This window comes from Coregonus lavaretus, assembly GCF_964263955.1.
Source record: "Coregonus lavaretus genome assembly, chromosome: 7".
In the NCBI taxonomy this organism is placed as follows: domain Eukaryota; kingdom Metazoa; phylum Chordata; class Actinopteri; order Salmoniformes; family Salmonidae; genus Coregonus; species Coregonus lavaretus.
Genome location: NC_139994.1, coordinates 28,447,696 through 28,466,911, shown reverse-complemented (window position 1 = coordinate 28,466,911; position 19,216 = coordinate 28,447,696). Strand labels below are relative to the sequence as shown.

Genomic DNA, 19,216 nt, shown 5'->3' with positions numbered 1-19,216 from the left:
GGCGCTTGTGGGATAGGTCAAGTCTTCCCACCAGATCCCAGTGAAAGAGAGAGGGGTCAAAAGCCAAACCGGGCAGCTTGAACACACCTATGCATACTGTGGAACGGTCACCACATGGTCTCTCAATGCACCGTAGGCAGCTAACGGTCATGTGTGGTCAAAAGTCATTTTCTACTCCATAGACAGCCTGTGGCATAGCACATCAAAGTGGAGACCATCGGTTGGTTTAGCATGCCCATCTCTCTACAGACTTGGAGCTGTGGCAGAAGAGCATAGACCAGCGAGGGAGCAACAAGAGGGCCTCTCCTGATGTCTCTCAGTGTCTGAATATACCATCTAGTCCAGTTTGAACCAGTCTCCTGTTTTAGCAGGACTCCTGGTTTAAGACGACTGTGTTGGTATCTGGAGAATAAACCCTTTGCCACCCCCTCAAACGGGTCAGTGTGGTTTGATCCTGACGTATCAATACACTACAAGCTCACAGCCCCCTCCGCTCCTTGTTCCTACGCGTTTCTCTGTAAATACCCTGACCTTCGACTTTTAACCCTGGACTCTTGTCACATGTCTGACCCCTCCGTCCCTCCTCAGTCTTGTTTCCCGAGCAGCAGGTCTGTGGTGGGCGTCTTGGCCGGGGGTAAGGGCCGCGGAGGGGGTGTAGGCTTAGGTTTGGGCCTCCTGGGGCTCACTGTGCCGCAGCCGCCACCCTCGCTGTCGGTGTTGGTGGAGGAGGGGGGCGGGGGTGGCGGGAGGCGGGGCAGGGACAGGGAAGAGTGTGGGCCGAGGTGGGGCGGGATGCGTGAGCAAGACGATGCAGACCTCAGGTTCTGGATGCGCCGGCACTCCTGGCAGATCCGCACGTGGGCACAGCTCCGGGAGGGTGGCGCCGTGGCAGCGGCGGGCGGGGGAGGGGGCGGCGTAGTGTTGGCGCCCAGATGGTCCTCCAGGAGGCGTGGTGGCCCCGAGCCCATGTCTGAGGCCCCGCCCCCTACGGCACCGCACGCCCCCCCTACTGCTCCACCTCCGCCCGTCAGGGGGCCCGAGCCACTGTAGAGCTTGCCGTTGCTGAGGCGCATCTCGCGGACTAGGCGGATGGGTCTTGGGACACCCAGCTGGAGGCGGGTGGGGTGGCGCAGGACGCCACCAGTGCTGGCCAAGGGCCGACGCCGCCGAGAGCGTGAGCTCTTCTTACAGGAGATGGCGTTGCAGAACTCGGTCATCATCTCCTGACACACTGACACCTAGGAGAGAGAGAAGAGAAGTGTTAGAGAGAGGAAAGAGAGAGAGCGACAGAGAGATGGAGAGGAGGGATAGGGAGATAGAGAGAAAAGGGGATGATAGTGTGAATGTGGTAGAGCAGAACGAAAGAGAGAACGAAAGAGAGAGAGAAATCGTCTGAGGTTAACTAAACCTGTTGCACTGTTCAAATGCAGTGTGACCTCTGGGCAATGGAAATATGACTCATGAGTAGCTACCTCCAGTGACACTGACACATATTCAAAAGGATCTCAAATAGAGAATGAAGATAAAGATGGAGAGAGGGAGACAACTGAAACGGGAACCACAAAAACAAACAAAGCAGCAAGCGGAGATAAAGCAGGAAAGTCACAAACAGCATTTTACCCAGACGCCAATGAAATAAAAACGACACAAAGGACTAGCGGGCGGAATAACAATGACAAACACAGAGAGAGAGAGAGAGAGAGGAGTGAGGGATAGAGAACGAAAGACATGGGGAGAGAGTACTGAATCACAGACGGCCTAGAGAGAAAAACAAGTGGAAAAGAAAGCTACACAGGCCCCATGGCGCTTGCAACGCCAGGGTTGTGGGTTCGCTTCCCACGGGGGGCCAGTATGAAAAAATAAAAAATAAATACAATGTATGCACTAACTGTAAGTCGCTCTGGATAAGAGCGTCTGCTAAATGACTAAAATGTAAAAAATGAAACGCAGACATCGACCATCACCCTCTGTTTGCTTGCAGCCATTTACACATCAACACGACGACGCCAAAGCACAACACCCGGGAGGTGTGTTGCCATAGTAACCTACTGGAGGCTTTCTGTGGTTTCGGCCGGGGCAGGAGTGAGGGCGTACCTCGTCTGTCTCTGCCGAGCGGCGGTTGGACCAAACAAACTCCATGATGGCCACGAACACGGCGATGATGAGGCCACAGATCAACACCACGAAAATACCCCCGATGTTCTCCATGCCCAGACCTGGGGAGGAACGGATGCATTATACACGCAGTTCTAACACACCGATAGAGGGGCAATGGTAGGGCTGTGTGTAGGCACATACACTGGCACACACATAGGGGAAGCACAGGCAAATGTGCACAAAGAAGCCTCCACAGGATCATCAGCTCCCTCTAATACTCTCTATTCAAAGCCTAAGGAGGAACCTTGCAGCATAATGTCCCCACAGAGAGTGGTGTGTGTGTGTGTGTGTGCAATTCAACGAGTCTGCATTAATTGACTTAATAAGCAACCACAAGAGTCACCTTTGGCTTTTCCTGTTCTATTTTTCAGACAGAATATTCAACATGAAGGTTTTATGTTTCTTATCTTCAAAATGTCTCATAAGGATGCTCTGAGCAAGTACCCTTGTTATGTCGAGTGTTTCAGACAAAGGCTCAAGTCTCACTGTTTTAACCTGAGGGCCCTTATTTATCCCATGGATGACTCAATATAAACTCGTACCACTGTGTCTACGTCCCAAATGGTGCCCTATTCACTATATAGTGCAATACTTTTGACCCATCGGCCATCTGGTTGAAAGTAGTGCACTATATAGGGAATAGGGCGCCATTTGGGATGCACTCTATGTCTTATTGTAGGCTGCCTACGGTGCAACACACAAACAACATATAGCGTGCTATGTCTTCTTCTGTATCGTCCAGTCTGTTGCTTGTAGCTATCTAAGCATTTTTTATGGGAGAAAGGGTTGCAGATGTCAAAATGAAACTGCAGAAATGAAAATAAGAAATATTTCGGAAAAGGGGAAATGTCTACCACACAGGCAAGGAAAATATGTTTTTATATTATATGCTTACACACACACACACACACACACACACAAACACACACACACACACAATGTAGACACTGATATCCCCCTGGTAAAAAGCAGTAATCATAACACTAATTAAATACATCTTCCAAATTTGGTTTGTTCTTAATGCCAAGTCCGTTTGCGATATTACAACAGCAAAGAAGTTATTGCAAACAACGAACACTGTTTTTTCCCCCTCAGATATCATTGCATGCGTGATAGAACAGGCGATTATGTACAGCACTTTTTTTTTCCCACGTAGCACTAGGCTCGTCACCTCTGCTTCGTCAACAAAACAAAAACAATAATAACGGTGGTGAGGTGGACAGTGACGCCGTTTCCCCCTACATCGGATTCCATCTTTAAAGTTGAGGCAAAATAAACCCGACATATTCACACACATAATCACAATTAGATCAAGTACACACATATCTAACAAATTGAATTTCCAACTGTGAGACATTGCGATGGGAATAGAATGGGCTACATTTACAGATTCACTTGTGTCCACTCTTCCGTGACACCAAAAAACATTGACTTTATCTAAGAAACAAGTGCTTACTACTACTTGAGGAAATGTTCACATTGTATTGTGTACAAATTGTATTTTGTACATAGTGTGCATTCTAATGTGACTGCATAGGAGCTGGTTTGGAACAAATGAACATTATCTCAGCAATTAGTATAGATTCTAATGGCAAAGTTTAAATGATGGTTGCTGGGAGTGCTGGGCGCTCATTAAAAAGATGAATGCGGGTGTCATTATAAATGTTTTAGAGCACCTCCAACACTAGGACCTGACGGAGATCCCTTCCTGGATGGAAATGTTGTGTATTTATTAGTCTAATTCAAGGTATGAATAATAATGCTGGGTTGTGAGGGTGTGTGAGGGTTAGTGTCCTACTTCCCCCCCAAGTGTTTCATTGGAGACCACTAGCCGTATGTATCAAGCGTCTCAGAGTAGCAGTGCTGATCTAGGATCAGGTGCTCCCTGTCCATGTCATCTTATTGTTTATGATCAAAAAGGAAAAACTGACCCTAGATGAGCAGTCCTACTCTGAAACGCTTAATACATAGGGCCCCTGATCATTAGCGCTGGTACTTTGACACGTCTCCCTTGCGAAAGAAGTCTTCTGACCTCAATGGGACTTCCTGGTTAAATAAAGGTTAAATCAAATAAAAACTACTGGCACAGGTGATGCTGTAACTACCCTTGGCTCGGTGGTCCTCCTCCTTGGGGCACTGCCCCCCCTCCCACCACCTCCTCTTCAGGATCTCCAGCCTGTTGTTCTCTGCCAGCTGCAACACTCCCAGAGTGATCTCCTCTTTAAACGGTGAGCCTGGGGAAGAGGTGGAGAGAGATAGAGGGTGGGAGGGAGAGAGAAAGCGAGAGAGGGCGGGAGGGAGGGAGAGAGAGAGAGTTACAGAGTGGGAGGAATGGAGAGAGGGAGAGAGAGAAACAGACAGATGAGGAAGAAGGGAGAGAAGGAGAGAAAGAGAGAGAGAACAATATTACTGTATTGTTAATTGTATTTACTATTAATTGTGTATCACCATGTCCTCATTATTGATTTAACTTCCTGTGTCCTTGCTTGGCAATAAAAGATAGTGACTTATCGTGACAATAAAGTTCATTGAATTGAATCAAATCGAATCAAGAAGGAGCGAGGAAGCAAAAGAGGATTGGGAGTAAAGAGGGCTTAACAAAGAAGTAGAGAGCAGGGTGATGGAGAAAGAAAGTGAGGGAGGGGGTGAGTGAGAGAGAGAGAGAGAGAGAGAGACATTTGTATAATTGGAACTCTGCACTACATGTGAGCCAACTGTAACCTTAGAAGATGGCATCCATGCTGTTGTGTCAATGCAGCAAAAACCAATTATGTAAGTAGGAGGTTGTAAGGTAGGCCAGCCAGATATACTGTTAATATGCAGTAATAGGCTAGTTAGCTGGGGTGGAACCTGGGGAAATCACTCTGGGAACTTCACAGATGGATCTCTGCTAACAAAGCTAACGAAATGTTAAATGTCAAAATGTTCCCCTTGAGATTTTGACTTTGGGACCTCTGTTCCAAAGCGTTCCACCCCAATTCCCCGCCTGGCTAATAGGGAAGGCGAAAGAGTTCACACATAGCTGGAGTAAAGACATATATATATATATATATTTAAAAAAAGGATCCAAGTCTGTCCTTGAGTCTATTGTTGAGAACCACCTGCTTGTGTAACATCAAGGTTGCAGAGGAAAAATCAACCGTAGCCATGGCGATGGTAGGTGATGAGATGTGTGTTATTTCTGACCTTTGGGCTGGAGGGCAACTTAAAGGCATGTTGATAAAAGAAAGAGGAAAAATGTATCCCTGGTCAGTCCTTGAGCGAAATGGAATATCTTTGAGGCCTACTTTGATGTTTGGAAATTCTGGGAATTCTTGGGGGAAAAAATTATTTTCTATGGATTGGAATTCTTTGATGATGGTTTAGAGGGCTTAACAGATGAAAGAGATGAGGGATATGGTGGGAGGCTAAAACAGAGTGACCTGTCTGGTCATTTGCCCCAAGGCTATAATATGTAGCCAGGATTCAATCTGGGCCATGTGGGTTTGATATTAAAGTGGGCCTCCAGCAAGAACATGCAAGGTTACATTTGATCATCAAAATGAAATGAGACAGCGGGGATAAAGTCAAGGTGTAATAACATGGTAAATTAGATGGAATTGCATCAAATAAGATGAGAGCTCTTGGTGGTTTGGGTCGTAGCCCTTGGAGTCCAGCATGCCTTCTATCTGGGTGAAATACTCTCTCTCTCCCAGATCTATAATATAATAATATAATATGCCATTTCGCAGACGCTTTTATCCAAAGCGACTTACAGTCATGCGTGCATACATTTTTGTGTATGGGTGGTCCCGGGGATCGAACCCACTACCTTGGCGTTACAAGCGCCGTGCTCTACCAGCTGAGCTACAGAGGACCACAAGACACCAAGATCTACCCCATCCCTCTCTCCTTCCCTCATTCTCCCCCCCCCACCACACTCCCTCTCCACTCACCCAGGGGCATGCCGATGCCGTAGCCCTTGGTGTCGAGCAGACCTCCTATTTGGGTGAGGTTACAGTTGAGGCGGCGGTGGTACTCGTTCATGGTGCTCTCCAGCAGGAAGGCGTATTTAGAGTTGACCACGCGGGCGATGCCTTCTTCCGTGCTCTTCACAAACACACTGGGCTGCTTGGAATGCATGTAGTTCCACATGCGCTGGTACGTCTGGTAGCGGGAGTTCTGTTTATATGTGTGTTGAAGGTTGCCATGGCAAGAAAAGAAGGGGAAAAGTCCAAACGTTTTGTGATCCAGTGCGTCACAAACACACGTACCCCCACCAAATACACATGAACCCCCATCTTTCCTGCACCTCTCTCACACACACACACACACACACACACACACTTCCTGCAATTCTACACATATCGCAATGGGGCAGAGAGAAAAAATGCAGTTTTATAACTAATATTATGCTATTCTTCACATTTTGCAATGAGGCTAAGAGAATTTTGCATTTTGAAAGGGGGGGTTGGGGGCGCCCACATACACACACAATCCCTACCATAAAGAAGGTCATGGTGGAGCCTCCTTGTATGGTCCCGTACTGGATGTTGGTCTGGTCAGCCAGGTCGTCAGGCGACTCGATGGGCACCTCCATCCTCTGAACTGTAAGGAAAGCTGCCAGGTTGGCCGTGTAGGAGGAGATGATGATTAGAGTGAACGCCCACCTGGGAGGGAGGGACAGAGGACAGGCATATTATTACAAGTTACACTATGGAAAAGTTAAGCCTACTCCTGGGCTAAAAAGCCTATATGGTCTTAGTTGTTAGTCCAGAATAGTGTGGCAGAATTACGGTAGCTTTCTCAAAATTTGCAGGTTTTCGAGAAATCATGGTTGCATTTCCTGCTTATTCACTCCTTATTCCCGACTGATTCTTGGAATCTTCCACCCAGGATTTCTGAAAAACCTAGGAAAATTGGGTAAGTTACCAGAATTTTGAAACCCTTGTCCAGAAATGGTCTTCATCTGTGTCCAGTATACCACCCCATTGTATTACACCTCAAAGTTTTGGTCTTGTTCTGAATCATTGTAAAGGTCAAATGTCAAATCGTTGAAATCTTTCCATTCACAGAGTGCTGTCTGATTCATGTTTTCATGTCAAAAGTTCCAGTTGAAAGCACTGATCTAATGGAACGTTTGTTGATTGTCTGAGCATCTACATAATTATCAAAAAAACGAACTTATTGTACTACTTTAACCTTTAGGTTGAACACAGTTTTATTCTGAACAGTGCATTGCAGTATCAAGACAATGTCACGATCGTCAAAAGGAGTGGACCAATGCGCAGCGTGGAATGCGAACATCTTTTATTATTATTCACCACACGAACAAAAACAACAAAACGATACGTGAAGTCCTTGGGTACATACACAAACCAACACGGAACAAGATCCCACCAACACAAATGCCCAAACGGCTGCCTAAGTATGGGTCCCAATCAGAGACAACAAGCAACAGCTGATTCACGTTGCCTCTGATTGAGAACCACCCCGGCCAACATAGAAACACATCAACTAGATCCTGAACATAGAAACACAAAACATAGACTCTACACACCCTGGCTCAACATAACAGAGTCCCAGAGCCAGGGCGTGACAGTACCCCCCCCCCCAAAGGCGCGGACTGCGACCGCGCCAAACATAAACCGAACAGGGGAGGGCCGGGTGGGCATTCCTCCTCGGAGGCGGATCCGGCTCCGGGCGTGACCACCACCCTCTAATAACCCCCCCGTAGTGCCCCTGGTCTGGTCTGGCTCCGCTGGCTGGAGCTGGACTGGACATCGGTGGAGCGGATTGCTTAGGCTCCGGTGTGGAGCAGCTGACCGGTACCTGACCAGGCATCGGTGAACCGGTGACGACACGCCGGTGACGACACGCACCCCAGGCTTGGTGCGGGAAGCAGGAATGGGCCGGACCGGGCTGACGACGCGCACCCCTGGCTTGGTGCGGGGAGCAGGAACGGGCTGGACCGGGCTGGCGACGCGCACCATAGGCTTGGTGCGGGGAGCAGGAACAGGCCGGGCTGGCGACGCGCACCATTGGCTTGGTGCGGGGAGCAGGAACAGGCCGGGCCGGGCTGGCGACGCGCACCATTGGCTTGGTGTGGGGAGCAGGAACAGGCCGGGCCGGGCTGGCGACACGCACCATAGGCTTGGTGCGGGGAGCAGGTACAGGCCGGGCCGGGCTGGCGACGCGCACCATAGGCTTGGTGCGGGGAGCAGGAACAGGCCGGGCCGGGCTGGCAACGCGCACCATTGGCTTGGTGCGGGGAGCAGGAACAGGCCAGGCCGGGCTGGCGACGCGCACCATTGGCTTGGTGCGAGGGGCAGGAACAGGCCGGACCGGGCTGGCGACGTGCACCATTGGCTTGGTGCGAGGGGCAGGAACAGGCCGGACCGGGCTGTGGAGATGGACTGGAGGTCTGGAGCGAAGAGCTGACACAACCCGTCCTGGCTGAATGCCTATCCTAACACACTCTGTGTGAGGCATCAGCACAGGACGTACAGGGCTGTGTACACGTGGCACAACAGCACGTGACACTGGCGCAGGATATCCGGGACCGAGGAGGGGTACTGGAGGCCATGAGCGTTGAGCCGGCACACTCCGTCCTGGCTGCATGCCCACCTTAGCACGACACGTGTGTGGTGCTCGCACAGGACGTACCGGACTGTGCCGGACCACTCGCGGTACAGTACGCAGCTCCGCATATCTCGGAACCTGCCCAGTCTCACGCTGCCTAGCCTGAGTACGGGGAGTTGGCTCTGCTCTACCTCTAGGCTCCGCCAACCTCCCTTCCGGCCCCCCAAACCCGGTGGCCTCCTCTCCTAATCCCCAAACTCACCCTGTAGCTGCCTCCAGCAGCCCCGTCGTCCATGCCGTGTGCCCCCCTCTAAACATTTCTTGGGGTTGCCTCTTGCGTGTCCGACGTCGGCCCGGTTGGCGCCGCTGCTCCTCTCTACGGCGCGCCTCCACCGTCTCCTCCCAAGGACGGCGATCCATACCGGCCTGGATCTCCTCCCAAGTCCAGGACCCTTTCCCGTCCAATATCTCCTCCCAAGTCCAGGCTGTCTGCTCCTGGACACGCTGCTTGGTCCTGTTATGGTGGGATCTTCTGTCACGATCATCAAAAGGAGTGGACCAATGCGCAGCGTGGAATGCGAACATCTTTTATTATTATTCACCACACAAACAAAAACAACAAAACGATACGTGAAGTCCTTGGGTACATACACAAACCAACACGGAACAAGATCCCACCAACACAAATGCCCAAATGGCTGCCTAAGTATGGGTCCCAATCAGAGACAACAAGCAACAGCTGATTCTCGTTGCCTCTGATTGAGAACCACCCCAGCCAACATAGAAACACAATGAACTAGATCCTGAACATAGAAACACAAAACATAGACTCTACACACCCTGGCTCAACATAACAGAGTCCCCAGAGCCAGGGCGTGACAGACAATTTAGAGTTAATGGAGCTAACTAACTAGAGTAAAAAGTGGTGAGGTTTGGTGAAATACACTTTTAGAAAAAATGTGTTATTCTGCTGTCCCCATAGGAGAACCTTTTGAAGAACCCTTTTTGGTTCCAGGTAGAACTATTTTGTGTTCTGTGTAGAACCCTTTCCACAGAGGGTTCTACATGGAACCCAAAAGGGTTCTACCTGGAACCCAAAAAGGTTCTACCTGGAACCAAAAAGTGTTCTCCTATGGGGACAGCCGAAGAACCCTTTTGGAACCCTTTTTTCTAAGAGTGTACTTAAGTGATAATGCCCGAGAAGCCTGTGTTTGGAATATATATTAGCATGATTAGGTTATAACATCAAGGTTATTACCAATGGGAGATAATGTCTAGATGCTTTTTACAGTGTAGATATAGTATATGAATTGCCTGGCTGGGCTGATGAGACAGTGGATTGTGCAGTCAGATGGAACAGAGTAAATAGGCATTTCAACGTCATAGATTTAGCCGGTGGTAACTTGTGTAATAGACACCGGCTGGAATGCAGTTTTAACCAATCAGCATCCAGGATTAGACCCACCCATTGTATAATGCGGTATAATATAATTCCCATCAGTATATGACTGCCATCTGGTTGATCTGATGAACAGTATCTTTGGGAAAAGAGTAAAGAGTAAAGTGGAGGAGGGGAGGAGGAAGGAATACAGAGGTTGATACTGTAGCTAGACACACACGCGCACGTGCACACCCCCCCCCCCCCCCAACCCACCCTCCCACACACCCCATACACACTCACCAGACCCCGGAGACGCAGCGTGTGGACAGGGCGCGGGGCATGATCTCAGAGCCCTGCTGCATGAAGCCTCCCACGGGGAACCACAGGCTGTTGCCCAGGGTGTACTGGTTCTCCAGCATGTCCTTGCGCCCCATCAGACATGGGTGGGGGTTGTACCACTCATACGGACTCAACCTGGGAGGTGGACAAAGAGAGAGAGGTGGACTATTTAATCTTCAACACATGATTTATACATCATCTCATCATGTCTAAATGAGTGAATAAGGATTCCCAAAATTGCCTTTCACTCCTCTCTATTACATAAGTAGATGAGGGAAAGGAGACTTAGAGCCACATTAGATATGTGATGCGACCTCTGTATAACCTGGTCCCAGTCTATTCTATCTAGAGTGTATGCAAGTTGAGGTGTCCCCCCAGCCCACTAGGTGGCATAATTAGTTACCTGGCGGCTAGAAAGAGCACACAGCTGACAGCCAGGTAGGCCAGCAGCATGAAGAGCCACACGGCTGGAGAGAACGGGTCCAGGAAGGAGAAATAACCTGGCTTCCGTCCCTGATTGGAGGACGAAGACAAAGATGGTGTTAATGAGGATCAATACCAGATGGTGCACTTCAGATTTCAAACACAAGTGGACAAGGTAATGGCATTGATTTCATTACAGACTGGGCAATGTGAGTACAGGACCATATCCATTAGGGCACAATGTAGCAATAGAAAATGAAAACAAGTGTTTCTTATTGGACAGGTTCAGGTAGTCCCTCCCTGTTTCAGTCCGTTTTCTTCCATTTGGTGCCTAATGAATACGACAGAGGACAGCTTGAGTAATTAAATTGATAATGGTTTTCCTGTATTCTCTGTAAACCCTTGGGGGATGGAATATACTTGACTACAGAGCAGGGTTTCCGTTAGCCAGTAATAGCCGGCTTTTGGCCTATAAAAAAATAGAAAAGCCTAAAAATAAAATCGCTGCTGTCCAATTGTCCAGGAGAAGAAGAAAAAATCCCATTGCAAAATAATGCTTTTTAGCCTATTCTTTGAAGGAAATACCAGTTGATGGAAATGCATTTGACTGGGCATGCTTATTGGTCTATAAGTTCATTTGCATAATTTTGTGGAATTAAATTGGCTCATTCGGAAAGTATTCAGACACCTTGACTTTTTCCACATTTTGTTAGGTTACAGCCTTATTCTAAAAATTTATAAAATCGTTTTTCCCCCCTCATCAATCTACACACAATACCCCATAATGACAAAGCAAAAACAGTAAAAAACAAAAACACAAAAAAACTGTAAAAAAAGAAAAGAAAATGGAAATATAACATTTACATAAGTATTTAGACCCTTTACTCAGTACTTTGTTGAAGCACCTTTGGCAGCGATTACAGCCTTGAGTCTTCTTGGGTATGACGCTACAAGCTTGGCACACCTGTATTTGGGGAGTTTCTCCCATTCTTCTCTGCAGATCCTCTCAAGCTCTATCAGGTTGGATGGGGAGCGTCGCCGCACAGCTATTTTCAGGTCTCTCCAGAGATATTAGATCGGGTTCAAGTCTGGGCTCTGGCTGGGCCACTCAAGGACATTCAGAGACTTTGTCCCGAAGCCACTCCTACGTTGTCTTGGCTGTGTGCTTAGGGTCGTTGTCCTGTTGGAAGGTGAACCTTCACCCCAATTTGAGGTCCTGAGCACTCTGGAGCAGGTTTTCATCAAGGATCTCTCTGTACTTTGCTCCATTAATCTTTCCCTCGGTCCTGACTAGTCTCCCAGTCCCTACCACTGAAAAACATCCCCACAGCATGATACTGCCACCACCACCATGATTCACCGTAGAGATGGTGCCTGGTTTCCTCCAGACGTGACGCTTGGCATTCAGGCCAAAGAGTTAAATCTTGGTTTCATCAGACCAGATCATCTTGTTTCTCATGGTACGAGAGTCCTTTAGGTGCCTTTTGGCAAACTCCAAGCGGGCTGTCATGTGCCTTTTACTGAGGAGTGTCTTCCGTCTGGCCACTCTACCATAAAGGCCTGATTGGTGGAGTGCTGCAGAAATGGTTGTCCTTCTGGAAGGTTCTCCCATCTCCACTGAGGAACTCTAGAGCTCTGTCAGAGTGACCATCAGGTTCTTGGTCACCTCCCTGACCAAGGCCCTTCTCCCTCAATTGCTCAGGTTGGCCGGGCGGCCAGCTCTAGGAAGAGTCTTCGTGGTTCCAAACTTCTCCCATTTAAGAATGATAGAGGCCACTGTGTTCTTGGGGACCTTCAATGCTGCAGACATTGTTTGGTACCCTTCCCCAGATCTGTGCCTCGACACAATCCTGTCTTGGAGCTCTACGGACAATTCCTTCGACCTCATGGCTTGGTTTTTGCTCTGACATGCACTGTCAACTGTGGGACCTTATATAGACAGGTGTGTGCCTTTCCAAATCATGTACAATCAATTGAATTTACCACAGGTGGACTCCAATCAAGTTGTAGAAACATCTCAAGGATGATCGTTGGAAACAGGATGCACCTGAGCTCAATTTCGAGTCTAATAGCAAAGGGTCTAAATACTTATGTAAATAAGGTGTTTTTTATTTTCAAGAAATAAGCAAAAAATTCTAAAAACATGTTTTTGCTTTGTCATTATGGGGTATTGTGTGTTGATTGATGAGGGGAAAAAGTAATTTAATCAATTTTAGAATAAGGCTGTAACAAAACAAAATGTAGATAAAGTCAAGGGGTCTGAATACTTTCCGAATGCAATGTATCTTATTTAACACACGCTTGCTTACAGCATACAGATACAGAGCCTTTGAGCTGAAAATCTGTCAGACAGTGCGAGAGATGCTAGTCAAAAGGCAACGGAAGGCAGGCTTGCATCATCAGCGTGTCACACACCACTTTGCAATGAGCTGGAGGCAGCTGCATTTTGAAAACGAATACTTAATTGTTTGAAACCTGAACGTTTTAATACATATTATTAGGCATGTCTTACCTTGCTTCAAAGTAGCATATTAGATCTCCTCTCTTTCTAAATTTCTAACGGATATTTTCATCTTTGTCACAAGAAACCACTTGCATGTGCCGTGCCCTTTTGACAACGGTGTTTTCCCGCTAATTGCATTATGGAACAAACATGGGCACGTAGTCTACTGCCTTGTGGGCATTGCTGCGCTTATAATGTGAAGAAATAATCGTTTATCAACATTTTAAGCTAAACGTTCTGATCTGTTGCATCAGACTCATTGCTTTCCTACGTTTTTTATGTAGCCTAGGCCTACTGGTTGGATGAATTTGGGAGCTATCATCCCACAACCGTCCCAGAGTCTGTTTGGAATAGGCTATTTCTTTCTCGACCAACTGACCAATAGAATAGGTCAATTTTTCTACTATGGGGGATAGTAGATTTACATAGGCTAGGGATTTTGCTGCTTGTTACTGGTCTTGTTGGCTGAGGAAAAGTAAATGTGGACAGTTATTCTAAAATCTTCAAAGTGTCCATCAGAATTCGGTAAGAAGGAACCGCACATTGTTGCATCCTCGATTTGCATATTCTGTTAAATATTAAAAACCATAATCTAAATGCAGTGGTGGAAAAAGTAACCAACTCATACTTTAGTTAAAGTAAAGATACCTTAATAGAAAATGACTCAAGTAAAAGTGAAAGTCACCCAGTAAAATACTACTTGAGTAAAAGTCTAAAAGTATTTGGTTTTAAATATATTTAAGTATCAAAAGTAAATGTAATCGCTAAAATGTAAAAGTAAAATTATAAATATTTTAAAATTCCTTATATTAAGCAAACCAGATGGCACCATTCTCTTGGGATGTTCTCTTGATAAGTGCGTGAATTGGACCATTTTCCTGTCCTGCTAAGCATTCAAAATGTAAAATGTACTTTTGGGTGTCAGGAAAATTGTATGGAGTAAAAAGTACATAATTGTCTTTAGGAATGTAGTGAAGTAAAAGTAAAAGTAGTCAAAAATATAAATAGTAAAGTAAAGTACAGATACCCCAAAAAACTACTTAAGTAGTACTTTAAAGTATTTTTACTTAAGTACTTCAAACCACTGTCTAAATGAAACCCTGCTACAGAGTAATGTGGCTTGTTTGTTGTCCATATATGATAATTGCTTTTTGGATGAATACGGTTGGGTGACACTTTAGTTTAAGGTCTGCTTATGAACTACTTATAATCATCATGCTATATTTTGAAAATAGCCTATTCATCGTATTGACTTGTATATGATTATGTGTCCTCATAAGAAATTATTTATACATGTACTGTACTCGCCAATGTTAGTAAATACATCCACAGCTGATAGACAGTTTACTACCAAACCATTTTTTAATGGTCTATAAACAGTTTATAGGCACACAACTAAAGTGTTACCCGACGTAGTAACAACTAAGCCATATAGGGAACAATGTACAAAAGTGTGCATTTTCCACTGCAGCCCTGGTCCAGCCTGAGGCTTTCCATGGCCTTCTGGTGTTATACTGGGGAAATTGCGTTTTCATAGCTAGGACTGACACTAAGGACTTGGGAAGAGCAGTGAAAACTCCCACAGTGGAAAAGCACCAACATAGTACAGCACACATAATCTGTAGTCAATGACAGTGCCTAACCCATAGTGGTAAATCATAACTAAATAGATTGGTCTCCGTGGTCATCTTACCAAATGGACTCTATACAGGATGCTGATGCCCAGAGACATGAAGGGTTTGGAGAAATCTATGACCTTCTCCCTCTCTGAGGTGATGGTGAACCCAGCTACCGCCAGATCTGCTTTCTGTAGGAGAGAGGGAGATGGATAGGGGGAAAGCGGGGAGGGGGGGGGGGGGGGGGGTGTAGACAGAGAGAGACAGAGAGAGAGAAAGAGCGAAAGGAGAGAGAGAGAGAGAGAGAGAGAAAGAGAGAAAGGAGAGAGAGAGAGAGAGCGAGAGAGAGAGAGAGAGAGAGAGAAAAGAGCGAGAGAGAGAGAGAGAGAGAGAAGGGGGAGAGAGAAAGAGAGACAGAGAAAGGAGAGACAGATAGAGAGAGAGAGAAAGGAGAGAGAGATAGAGAGAAAGAGAGAGAGAGAGAGAAGGGGGAGAGAGAGAGAGAAGGGTGAGAGAGAAGGGGGGGAGACAGAGAGAGAGAGACAGAGAAAGGAGAGACAGAGAGCGAGAGAAAGGAGAGAGAGAGAGAGAAAGAAAGAGAGAGATAAAGAGAAAGAGAAGGGGGAAGAGAGAGAGAGAGCGAGAGAGAGAGAGAGCGAGAGAGAGAGAGAGAGAGAGAGAGAGAGAGAGAAAGGAGAGTGAGATAAAGAGAGAGCAAGAGAGAGAGAGGGAGAGAGGGAGAGAAAATACAGAGAAAGAGAGAGAAAACAACAGATCGAGAGGAACATATAGAGGCCGACAGATATAAGACAGAGGGGAGTCGAAGAAAGAGGAAGAGAGAGCAGAGAGATGAAGAGATACAGATAAAAAAGGGGTCAATTGGGGTTATCAAGGAGGACTTGAAAGCAGTCTTGACATGTAGGAGCTCAGCAGGGGTGAGTGTAGACTCCGTAAGGTGTAAGAGGAGGAGGGGAAGATTCTTCAAGAGCGAGGTAGAGAGGAAGGAGAGGGGCGGGAAACACCATAGAGGACATAGAGTCACCATAGAGTGAATGGCTGATCCAACAAAAACAAGACCCCAGACACCTCTCTGTTCCTTAATTACAGATTCATTGATTAACGAGGACATACTCATTAACGAGTTTCACCCACTTTCATCAGGCAGTACCAGGAGAGAAGAGCGGGAGAGAGGGGGGTGGGTTAGTGTGTTATTCAATTAAGTGTTTAGGGAATGTTAGTTTGTGTGTGTGTGGTTATTGCATAACTATGCATATTTAAAAACCAAGTGAGAGAGTGTGTGTTTTCGTGGAATGTGTGTGTGTGAGGGCTCACTCTGCATATCCTTCGGTGTGTGTCTGTCCGTGTGCCACCAAGAGTGTGTGTGTGCGCGCTTACAGTGTTTATGCACACTTGTGTGCAACAGAGACATTAGATTAGCCTCTTAACGAGTTGGTTGGGTCACGCAAGGCTCCACTACCCCACCAACCCCACTCACACAAGGGGAAAGTAAGGCCATTACGGACGTCATTATCATTACCATTAAATATACCAGCATTATTAGACGCTATCGGGAGTCGAGATATGGCCAGCAATCACACAGATAGCATCAGTAATTGCAGTTGTCGTTTTGAGTTGTGGCAACATTAGCTCTAAACGATGTTATGGCAACAGCAATGGTGGTAGAAGTAACGGGTGGGTATATGGCTTTGTGGCGAAAATATCCTTCGCAGTCACAAACAAAATAGAAACAGTAGTGCTAGACGCTGTGTTGTTGTTACGGCAAGAGCAGTTGAAAGAGCATTGAGTGCCTTGCGGATTGCAGTACATTTTGCTTCGTCAGTTGCTATGACAAGGGAATATTTACGGGAGAGTTGTGTTTCATAAACAAACTATATGTTGTAAAAGCTGTGACTAGGGATGCAAAATTCCTCCGTTGTCCAGAAATTCTGGTTGGAAGATTCCTGGAATTACAAGGGAATAAGCAGGAAATCTGGGAATCCTCCAACCAGGATTTTTGGAAAAGGGGAATTTGGGGAAAGTTAACTGAATTTTGCAACCCTAGCTCTGACTGTGGTCTGAAAGCCACCAGCTCTGTATCCATACGTTCTTACCAGTAACAGCTACAGGTTAACCCGACTATTAGCAGACTTGAATTGATATGTAAAACTTCACACCCTTTGATCAGTGGTCACCAACCACAGTACTAGAGAGCTTAGCAGGTTTTTGTTCCATCCCAGAACTAACACCTGATTAAATTAATCAACTAATCCACATCTTAGATGAATTGTATCAGGTATTGTAGTGCAGAGCTGGGGCAAAGCCTGCACATCCCTATAGCTCTCCAAGACCAAGGATTTTAACCTGGCTTCTCCTTAGTTACCATGGCGATTATCTAAGGCTGACTTTGACTGATTGAAGACCCACCCTATTGACCCACTTTGACAGCCAGTCTTCTAGATGGTATTTGTGTGTGCGTGTGTGTGTTTGCGTGTGTCACGGTTTCGGCCGAGGCTGCTCCTTCTCCTTGTTCGGGCAGGCTTCGGCGGTCGTCGTCTCCGGAGTACTAGCTGCTACCGTTCTTTGTTTTCGATGTTTGTTTGGTTTGGTCTGTTTGGTACACCTGTTCTCGTTTAGTGTATATTATGTGTCCTTTAAGTTCTCGTTGTTTCTGTCATGTGTTTGTGTGTAGTTGTTCTTTTGTCAGCTGGAGCAGTCAGTACATTTTTCTCTATTTGTTTTGTTTATAGAAAGTCCGCACTTGTTGTGCGCGTTTGTTGCATTTTGCTCGTTTACGCAGTGTGCGTAATTTTCTCGTGCCTCCGGCTCTGTTTTGTAGCCGGGTCATTTTGTCTTGACTAAAGACTTTTGGACTAAGCCTCTGTGTCCTGCGATTGATTCCTACACCACATCCACGCCTTCTGACAGAACTACACACCAATCATGGAATCAGCAGGAGCAGCAGCAGCGACCGAGTCATGGGAGGAGCGCGTCTGCGGACAGGATGACAGGATAGCCCAAATCACAACCGCTCTGCAGGGAGTGATGAATACCCTGCATCGACTGGAGACCAGTTGGGTACCCGCGCCTCCTCCTACCTTACCACCATCACCGGTCAGTCCGTTCGTCCAAGCTCCGGAACACAGTGGGATTCGGCTCTCGCTCCCGAGGGCATATGATGGCACCGCTGCCGGGTGTCAGGGTTTTCTCCTACAAGTAGAACTCTACCTAGCCACCGTACACCCGGCGCTCTCGGGACACGAGAGTGTTTCCGCCCTCATCTCCTGTCTCACCGGCAAGGCGTTGGAATGGGCCAACGCCGAATGGAGGAGGATAGACGCCGCGGCGATCACCTATGCGGAGTTCTCCCGTCGCTTCAGGGCTGTGTTCGACCATCCACCTGAGGGGAAAGCGGCGGGAGAGCGTCTATTCTACCTCCGACAGGGGAGGAGGAGCGCCCAGAAGTTTGCACTGGAGTTCCGGACTCTAGCGGCAGATGCAGGGTGGAATGAGCGGGCCCTCATAGACCACTTCCGATGCAGCCTACGGGAGGACGTCCGTCGTGAGTTGGCTTGCAGGGACACCACCCTTACATTTGACCAGTTGGTGGACATGGCCATTCGTCTCGACACCCTGCTGGCTACCCGCGGACGTCCTGAGTGGGGGTCGTCCATTCCACCCTCCAGCACCTCCGAGCCGAGTCCTATGGAGCTCGGGGGTGCTGGCGCTAGAGAGGAGAGGAGAAGGAGTCCGAAGGGGGCCACCTCCTGTACCAACTGTGGCCGTGGAGGACACACTGCGGCTAGGTGCTGGGGGGGGTCTCCAAGGGGATGAGACGGCAGGCCACGCACTGGGGAGTCCTTCCAGGTGAGTAGGCGCCCCACTTACCCAGAGCTCTCTGTTGTGCACCTAAACATACCTGTTTGTTTTCCACAGGTTGCACCTCGTTCCCAGCATAAGGCGCTAGTAGATTCAGGCGCAGCCGGGAATTTTGTAGATCGGAAATTTTGTGTAGAGTTAGGGATTCCTCTCCTTCCTGTCAACAATCCTTTCCCTTTACATGCTCTAGATAGCCGTCCGTTGGGATCGGGGTTGATTAGGGAGGTCACAGCGCCACTTAGGATGGGGAGGGTCATGAGGAGACTATTCAGCTATATCTTATCGACTCTCCTGCGTATCCGGTGGTGCTGGGGCTTCCCTGGTTGATGACCCATAATCCCTCTATTTCGTGGCAACAGA

General features: G+C 47.5%; 1 protein-coding gene across 2 annotated transcripts in view; it reads right to left on the bottom strand.

The window, feature by feature from the left end:
• Window positions 1-584: 584 nt before the first annotated feature.
• LOC311132206 (glutamate receptor ionotropic, kainate 5-like) overlaps window positions 585-19,216 on the bottom strand; it is a gene marked incomplete at its 3' end in the record, with an annotated part of 38,001 nt that continues 19,369 nt past the window's right edge. The window contains exons 12-19 of one of the 2 annotated variants that reach the window (XM_084165431.1): window positions 15,058-15,171; window positions 10,842-10,951; window positions 10,400-10,573; window positions 6,641-6,806; window positions 6,093-6,318; window positions 4,263-4,391; window positions 2,050-2,216; window positions 585-1,238 (exon numbers count right to left, since the gene is read on the bottom strand). In XM_084165431.1, the coding sequence (XP_084021557.1) occupies window positions 585-1,238; window positions 2,050-2,216; window positions 4,263-4,391; window positions 6,093-6,318; window positions 6,641-6,806; window positions 10,400-10,573; window positions 10,842-10,951; window positions 15,058-15,171 (1,740 nt within the window). The remainder of the gene's footprint in view (window positions 1,239-2,049; window positions 2,217-4,262; window positions 4,392-6,092; window positions 6,319-6,640; window positions 6,807-10,399; window positions 10,574-10,841; window positions 10,952-15,057; window positions 15,172-19,216) is intronic. The other variant, XM_084165432.1, reaches the window with a different exon arrangement.